Here is a 9,449-nt window from a genome sequence, read left to right on the forward strand (position 1 = left end):
CCTTCAACTTCTATTATTTCTCTGCTTAAGCCTAATTCCATATAGCAAGAGCCAGCATGTCTGCATATCCTCCCTGAGCCTTGTGGAGATCCAGGTAAGAAAGGGTACTGCTTAGTAGGTTTTGCAGGATGAGAGCAAATGTATTTGTATGAAGTCTATTAAATGGATTTCTAAATCCATTTAATCACACTAGATATTTTTACAATAAGTATGCTCACACACGCCAGTGTTTTGCTGCTGTTTGAGGGGTTTTGTGTCTTTTTTTTTCCCCCTAGAATTACATCCTGATCCTAAAATCAGTTCAACATATAAGCATGGAAGAGGGATGAAGGAAAATAATAGCTACTAGTTACTTAAAGACCCCCCCCACCCCCCCCCATAAAAAAGGCAAATGTTGGAACATCACCAAACTGCTAAACTGCTCATTGCTGCTGCCATTCCTTGATGGTCATATTCACTCACTGCTTTTCCTTTTAAACTGCTCAATGAGCAGTTTAATTTGCATATTTATATATCTAGCACAACAGGGCTCTAACATAAACTAAGCCTCCAATGACAGTTGAATGACATAACAAAAAAAATCATTATTTTAGCCACTGCAACAGACTATAACACTTTTTTTATTTACCTTGAATATCACTTGGTTACTGGGGTTATTGGAAGGTGACGTGATCAGACTACTCAGATATGTACTCCCTGCATCTTTCCCTTCAATTTAAGGGCAGGCTGGATGGAACCTCAGGAGTAACTCCAGTAACTCTGAGGCATTTCAGTGACTTCCAGTATGCACACTGGAAGACTGCTTGGTGAAGGGGTCACAGCGATGAAGATGCTAATATCGAACACACCTAGCTGAGAAGACTGACTAGTTTCTCCAGATGCCTGGAAGGGGTAAGCTAAACATTCTGTGGGCAGCGAACACTTAGATAAGAAAGATGTGTACAATCCTGCTTCAGGTTTAAAACCCTTTTCTCTTTCGATGCTTTGTTCCTAGTGTTGAAATAAAACAGTATTTTGATTTAAGGAATTGTTCCAAAGCCTTCATGTAGCACAAGTAGTGATCTATCAGTACTGAATTCAGTTATGCCTGCTGGGTGCTGAAGATTGAGAGCATTATGGGATTTCTCATCAAGAGGAGAGAACATAGATACAGGAATGAAGTTAGCAAGGCCAGGGAAGAGAACAAATGTGCCACTAACCTTGTAATGGTGATGTGCATGCTCAAAGTTGCTTCTTAGGTTAGAAGTATTAAAATAGTCCTATTAATTTAAGTCACTGGACTGTCATGTCATGAGAGTAGTACAACATCAAAGACAAGAAACTTTTCCAGATACGCTCTCAAGAGGAATTCTTAGCTGCCAGAAAGCAGGACATACTTAGGAACACGCAGACCTCATCAAAACGCTCCACTTGACTTACAGAGCAGAAAGGTTTGTGAATGCTCATGTTTTTAAGTTATTTTTTCATTTATGCTAAATTGCTCAGCTAGCAGAATTTTTAGCTTCCAGATACAAAATATGTGGTCACAGAATTAATATAGATTAATCGATGAATTAAAGGTACAATACTATTTTATGGTTTTTACAGGATAGCACAGTTTTCAGTCTGGATAAAATTGAGAGCAAATGAGGTAGAATGGAGCTTGTAATTGGGTATGAGAGTCTTGTCTCTGAACTATAGATTTCTTCACTGTACAAAAGATAGGACCAGGATTTTTTTTTTTTTTTTTTTTTTTTGGATTGGCATATTCTAGAGGTATAGATGTTTACTGAAAGATAAAGAATGATATAAGGACAGGGTTTTGAATGCTGGTCTTGTGTCCTGAGGCTCCCAAATCAGTATATCATGAAGGCCACAAAAAAGCACAGGTGGTCAGCAGTGAACATGCTAACTCAAGACCATCAGCAGACAATGAATTGACACCTTCCCAGGTCTGCCTAACACAAGCCTGTTCCCCACAGGACTGCTGGCAGCTCTGACATATTTTTCCATTTTTCTTCAGCCCTCATCATGTCACACATCCTACTCTGTTTAGCTGCTCTCTTTAATGCATCTTGGTCTCCTCACTGAGTCTCCATCTCTCTTATCATTTCCATATTCCTCCCTGTCCAGTCTTACTCCCAAGTATATTTGCAGAACACAGGTGATGAGCCTGGAAGAAGTGCTGCTATTCACCATGTGAATTTAAGCACCTGCTTGACTGGATTTAATCAGATACCGAAATGACTTAACAAATCCAAGCCAGTTGTAAGAAATGTCAAGAAAATAAAAATAAAATTAATTAGAAAACACATGCGATTTTGCATATTTCTCCAAAATGATAATGCCTGTCAGGCTGGCAATATCAGTGGATGGAACCAACTGATGAATGTAAACAACTTAATTGACTAAGTTCTGTGACTTTCACTGACATATCCCTAACAAGGAATAATTTGGTGTTTCAGTAAGAGCTCAGAATTGACCTATGCCTCAGATGGCCCTTGAATATATGATTAGGAAGCAGTAAGCTTAAGAGCTGTAAAGTATGAGAAAAATGGGACATGGAAGTGGATCTTTTAAAATATTTCCTCTGCAAAGTGGGTGATTATTTTTAATTTTCTCAGATTTTAAATGTGTAAATGTAATTCTTATAACAAGTTTGTGTCAAACCTAGAAATGGAAAGCGTGAAAACAAGTTTCATATATTTTTAAGTGCAAATGTTAAAACAACTTTCTATAGGCATCTATATTGGCTTGATTTATGCATATTTTGAATCACATTACTATAAACACACACATATACACAAACACATACTTACTCTCTGACATTTCTTATCAGGATCTGCAAAGAAACTCTGTCTGAAAGTCAGAGACGTTTCTAAGACACGTGCTTTGCCAGCAGACACTTACAGTGATGCAGGTAAGGTATGCTGTATTTGTTAGGTCTCTAAATGTCTTGCACTAGAGTCCATCTTCTGTCTGAAGTTAAATGAATAGCAGTTATCTGGTTTATAGATTTGACAGATTCTTTTGGATGCCTGCCGAGTTTGTAATCTACTTGAACTACAGCTTAAGAATGGTATGAGATCACTGGGGTTTCTGCACAGCTTCAAAGCTCCCTAAACTACAACTGCATAGCTCTCAAGACTGAACAAATGTCGCCAGGCTGCGCACACAGCTTTGAAGCTCCTTGAACCAAAGCCATTTGTTTCACAGTTTACAAATTCTGTTAGGCATATCTGGAGCACATGTAAATTCTAAATTATCAGCTATTTTTTGGACTAAATGGAACTTCAACATTCAAATGTCTTTGGCTTTTACCTATCATTTTATTCTACCAAAACCAATTCCATTGGGTTGCCATTATAAAAAATTTGGACAGAGTAATGAATTTCTAGATCACATTTAATAAAAAGAGACCTTGGGAGTTTGTCCATGCTGTGAAAGCTGCTACTTAGAAAATTCCCTACTAGGAAAAGCTTTCAGTGTAATTAACAATCAAACTCTCATTAAAAAAAAATTGTCCATTAGCTGGAGAACACACATCAACATTAAGACTTCTAATTTTCAGAAGTTTAGATGCAGTTCCTGATCAATCTTAGTTTGGAAGACAAGTTAGAATCTTAAACGTAATGCCACCAACAGTATGAAGACAGTGGGATACTCATTTTCTTCACACACAGCATACACACAGACCCAGTTGGACAAGCCAACAATGGTAAGTGGGTTTTCTCTTATGTAAATAACTGGGTCACCATTTAATGTCCCTTTGTCAGCTGAACACATGAACTGCACCTGGGATAGAGTTAAAAGGGGAAAACAGCCAGGCTCTTTTGAGACCAAAGCCATGGATGGAACTCCACAGCTTTTTACCCTGTCAAATAGCGATGGTATTACCTTCTCCCTTGTTGAACAAACATTAGTTTACATTAATCTCATATTTATTTATTTTTACATGTTTACAAATAATTAAGGTAAAATCTCAAAATTTCTAGAAAGAGATCAGCTTCATTTGAGAAAGGCTGAGAATTAAAAGTAGTCTTGAAAAAGACTGTCAGATAGAGCAAAAATGTGCTACAAAGAGAGGCAAAATATTCTCTGATTTTATTTACATTTATACCCTTGCTATTTTTTCTGCTTTTTGCAGGGGAAGGGCTATATAGAGCCTAATTTCTTTCTATTAATTCTATTCTCTATTGTTCCATTCATTCGTTTCTTAACCCTCTCTTTCCTCTGCTTCTGGTATTCCTCTCCCTTCACACATTTCCCTTAAGGGGTTTTTGTTCTTTTCTATTCTTGTCTCTTGTCTGGGTAGCTTTCTCATTTTTATTATTACTGCTTTGTTTCCTTAAAGGTTTCATCTGTTCTTTTGCCCTTTCTCTTTCCACTTTTGACTCTGTAGAAAGCCAGATGTTCCTTGCTGACTTCTAAAACTACTTCTGCATATTTTGTTCTCAGGAAATGTACTCTTGAATGAAGCCTTTAACCTAAAGACAAAATTGATTGGTTTCTGTCTTACATAATAACAAAAGATCATAAATAGCGGCCTGAGCACAGGAACAGTATTCATCAGGGAAGGGTAATCAGAACTAACTCAACCTCTTTGACTTCCTCAGAAGCATAGAATTGCAAACTTCCAGGAACGTTACTGAAACAAAAGAGATATAATCTAAAATCGTTGCTTCTGTGTTTGTATTTCAAAGACAATACTTTTGCTGAAATCAGTCTTGTCTTTAAGTCAGTATAAGATTTTGTATTAGTATTTCTCAAACTGGTGTATTCTGGCTGGATATGCTGGTGCTGTAAGAAATTTCATTGTTTTAGCAAAAACTTTAAAAGAAGGAAAAAGAAAAGACCTTTTTGTGCAATCAACACATCACTTTTTCAAGGAATTTATTAGGCTGACTTCCATCCCTTGTAAGAAAACAAGCAAAAGAGCTTTCAAGATGGAAGACTATTTTTCATTAGCTTTCATTCCTCTCATATTTGAGGCCATTGATTACTTTTTTGATAGAAGAGAACATAGACTTATCCTCTTCTTCCTGAAAGTGATATTGCACACAGCCATGTCTGAAGCTTAACACCTCCTGCTTCCTTTACTGAGTGAACGAATGTCTTGGAGACAAGCAGAGGCTTGTTGTATCAGGGTCTGTGATTCAGTTTAGATTTCATTCACAATAGCCACTAGACTGACCCAAAATTTTGATACACATTTGCATGTTGTTATTCTTCAGGGCAAGTGGGAGAGAAAACTGAGTATACTGTGAGGAGGTGGACGATATAAATCTCTGTTCTTCCGTGTCTCAGATGAGAAATAAATTAGATAAGTGATGACAGTAGTATGGCTAAATGGACAATACTTAAATAAACTTCATCAACATTATTATAGCCTGTATATCTTACATACTTATTCACCATGAGACATTCAGATATTAGTGTTAGGTATTGTAAGAAGAGCCTACGAAATTACTCGGTCTCATGCAAATAGCAGGTTGCTTTTGCAGTTTGTTGCCCAGCTAAGAATCTAAGCATCTATTAAGCTTCATCAGAAGAGGCTGCCTTCCATTTCCTGATAAGAAAATTCATGCTCTTAAAATGGAAGAATCTTTTCATGTGTTTTCACTACTCTGCACATGCAGACTGTAGCAATACTGCACTCCAGACAAACTGATGTATGCCACTTAAAAAAAAGTATTCTGCATAAAAAAAAATATCATATATGGTGGTTCTCCATCTTTTGGGGATAGTGAATCACTGTGGAGTGGAGTCACAAGCCACAGTTCTTGATTTCTATCATATTAATTTACATCTGTGAAATAACAGCAGCGTGCTTATCACAGACTCCACAGGCCGCTGCCCTAATACTGTAAAACTTTCGTGGACACAGTGTGTTTGCAAAAGAGTACACAAGTTCTGTTTTCTGAGGTTAAAAACAAGACATTTGACTAGGGGGCCATTCCTTGGAAAATGGAACTTGTTACTAAGTAACTGAAAAGTAAAAACCTGTAATTGTTGCTATAAAAGTAAAGCACTGGTGGTGCACATGTCATCTCAAGTACTGAAAGTGCTCGACTTCCAGGAGTACCTACAGCAACTTGCCTCACAAAGCCAAAGACTGAACATTGTTTAACCTGTACTCAGACATGCTGTACATATATATATATATATATTTATATATATAAAAGAAACAAAAATGAAAATTTTGGGAAGACTGATATAAATGAGAGGAAATCACTATCTGCTAAGAGAAAACTGCCATGAGAATGATTTCAGAGGAATAAAGATTTAGAGCCAGAGTGGCAGGAGAGGTATTTCTATACAGTAAAGATAATGCAGATCCATGTATCCATAATATGTATTTTTAACAGCAGAAATCTTTTGACTGGAATTAGAATATAAATGTCTGGGCTCCCACTTTATATCATTACTATATGAATTGGCTAATACCATACCAATCTTTTTAAATACAGAATAGTCTGTATGTTTAATCTTAAGAAAACATTTCTGTGCTACCTGCTTCAAATGCTTGTTTTTGAGCATGATTTATTATAGGATATACAAGCTATGGGAAGAAAAATTAACAATGCAAATATTCATCCTCAATTTAAATTTGAAGATTTTCAAAGGTAATGAAATGCACTATCAAAAAGAACATTAGAAGCTGAATGAGGGAAGCTATTGTATTGATTTTATGAGCTCAAACATGGATCTTAAACATGGGAAATCATTATTAATTATTTGCCTGGGGGAAAAGATTTCAGTCTTTGTCACTCACTCCTCAGAGCAACGAGAGCTGCTACAGACAATACTCAGAGTTTGCCTTCATATTAAAAAGAGTGGGTTCAGGCCCTGATGTGTTGAAGAAGTAAGGGAAAAAACAGGTTCCTCTGTATTTTCACAAGCAGCTTATCTGGTCAATTACAGATGAGTGCTGTCAGACTCCAGAGGAAAATTACTTCAGTCTTCCTGAAAATCATTATATGTAGTCTTACTTACACAGCAAGCTGAAGCAGATCCTCAAGCTGTTTACAAACTCGCCTGCAACTGAAATGTAGCTTTATCTAAAAAGGAGCGCAGCACTCCTTCTGCACCAGCAGTTCTTTTTGAACATGTTTTAGCTGATGAAGATTTTATTTTTGGAAGGCAAAACAGAGTTAGCCACAACCAGATTTTGACTAGAATAATCAATAGTCCTACTGTGTGAATGAAGATAAGCTGCATGTATCTTTAAATTCTGGGGTCTTGTCTTTTCAACCCACACAAAAAGACAAACTTTCACTATATCACTATGACTCTACCTTACTCTGATGAAATACGATAGTCATTTTTCACGCCTGACCCAGGCAGCTTCCATTTTGATCCATTCTCTAGAAGTTTAGTAATCCTCACATCACTGCTTTAAATAAGGTTAAAAAGTATTTAAGTATCCCCATTTCACAACCAGAAAAACTTGAGGTACTGCAACTGCTCCTTTCCATGGAAACTTCTAGTTAAGGATGAACGATGTATGTGATCTGCAAAGAAACTGATTTACCTAAGACCACAGGAAGTGCTGATGTCAAACCCCTGAGCCGAATTTGAGAACTGCCACCCCTTTACCCTGGTTGTGAACCACAGCTCCTCACCCCCCAGATCTGTGAGCAGGATCTGTGACCCAAATCCGACCCTCACACCTGGCAGGCTGGGCAGGGGCTTTGGCAACTTGCAGGAGGCACACTGTACCCATCCCCGGAACCTGCGCTACAGCCATGATGCTTCTGGGAAATCTGTTTTATGGTGGCTGTTTAGCTCCCTGAGAGAAGGTGAGAAAATTCAGTGAGTGCTTTGTCAAGAAAAACAAGTATTTTATTTCCTAGATTCACGTGGGGTTTGTTGGAGGATCCATCCAAGCAGTGATCAGTGTGACACTACTTAATTTATAGTAGTAAGACCCAGGTAATATGGCTGCATTCGTAGGCATGAGTAGTGCTCTCTTTAAAAGCTACGGAAAGATGAAGATCCTAACCTCTTTCACAAACAATGACGAGAGCTCATAAAATAATCTTTTAACTGTACTACCCCAACTGTCTCCATTAGCCAAAAAATACATGGGAAAACGTCCTGGGGGTGCCTTACGTAAGCCCTCGCTCTGACCCTTCCTCAACACTCAGGGAGCGCCTCACGCCTCACGGCGCCTTGAATCCAGCCGGAGGAAGGCGAGCGGCGCGCGAGGCGCCCCGCGGGGCGCACCACGCCGACACCGAGCCGGGGCAGAGCCGGCGGGCGGCACCGCCGCAGCCGCGCAAACTTCGCGCCGCAGCGGCCGGGGCCCGGGGGGCCGAGGCGGGCCCGGCGGCGCTCAGGCGGGGGAAGGGAGGCCGACGAGGAAGTTGCATGAAGTCGCCTCCCTCCGCCCGCCGGAGACGAGCGGGCGGCGGCCTCGGGGGGCAGCGAGGGCTGCGCAGCGCCGAGCGGCGCCGTGGGGTGACTTACCCATGGTGCCGCCGCGGCCTCGGCCTCCTGCTGCTGCTGTCGCTGCTGCTGCTGCTGCTGCTGCCGCCGCCGCCTCTCCGGGGCGCGGCGGGAGGCGCAGGAGCCGCGTGCGCGGAGCGGAGCGGAGGGGAGCTGGGCGGGCGCGGCAGCGGCGCGGAGCCTGCGTGCGGCGCGGCTATGAGTCAGGGTAGCACATCCGGGCAAGGCCGCCTGGGCGACACCCCGCCCGCCCGGCGGCACCCTGCCGCCGCCGCTCGCCGCCGCCGCCGCCGGGGAGGGGCGGGCACGCAGGCAGGCAGGGAGGGAGGAGGCGGTGGTGTGGGGCCAGCGGCAGCGCCCTCGGCCGCGCAGGCAGGCAGGCAGGGAGGGAAGGAGGGCGGGAGCAGGCGGGGCGGCGCCGAGGGGGGCGCCCCGCGGGGAGCTGCCGCTCCGGCCCCCCGGGCCGGACCTGGGCGTCCTTTGTTAGCAGGGCGGAGGCGCGGGGCCCCTCTTGCCGCCGTCGCCGCGGGGGCGGCCGTTGGTCGCGGCTGGGGGCGCGCGCCGCCGCGGGGGCGGCCGTTGGACCGCTGGTAACGGCCGCGGGCGCGGGTGGGGCGGCCGTTGGTAACGGCTGCGCGTGCGGCGTCCTCCCCACCCCGCCTCAGCCACGGTCTGTCCGCCGCTACCGGTCCTGCGGGCGGGTCTGCGCCCCGGGCTGGGTCCCACACCTGTGCGGAGCCCCCGGAAGCACATTTCCCAGGTTTGGGAGGGGGGGGGTGTTTCCTTTGAGGCTGTTGCACAGAAAGGTGGGGAGATGGAAAAATTCTTAAATCTCCTCAAGGGATGAGTGCATTAGGTCCGATTTATGGCTGAGACTATTCACTGGTGAGAGAAAGTGAGGACTGGGAGTCAGTTTAGCTACTGTGGGAACAGGCGCTGAAAGGGGATGCTTTTGAATTTCATTTTTTTAATGTGTGGGTGCACTTATTTGAAGTTCCTGCAAAAGCCCAGGCCGTGCA

General features: G+C 42.7%; 1 protein-coding gene across 4 annotated transcripts in view; it reads right to left on the reverse strand.

Annotated features, from left to right (window-relative positions):
- Window positions 1–8,679, reverse strand: part of RAP1GDS1 (Rap1 GTPase-GDP dissociation stimulator 1) — a 106,092-nt gene extending 97,413 nt beyond the window's left edge. For all 4 annotated transcript variants that reach the window (XM_062575010.1, XM_062575011.1, XM_062575009.1 and 1 more), the window contains exon 1: window positions 8,452–8,679. In XM_062575010.1, coding sequence (XP_062430994.1) covers window positions 8,452–8,455 — 4 coding nt within the window. In that variant the 5' untranslated portion in view covers window positions 8,456–8,679. The remainder of the gene's footprint in view (window positions 1–8,451) is intronic.
- Between the last annotated feature and the right edge of the window lie 770 nt (window positions 8,680–9,449).

Source organism: Rhea pennata, chromosome 4 (genome assembly GCF_028389875.1).
Source record: "Rhea pennata isolate bPtePen1 chromosome 4, bPtePen1.pri, whole genome shotgun sequence".
NCBI classification, from domain to species: domain Eukaryota; kingdom Metazoa; phylum Chordata; class Aves; order Rheiformes; family Rheidae; genus Rhea; species Rhea pennata.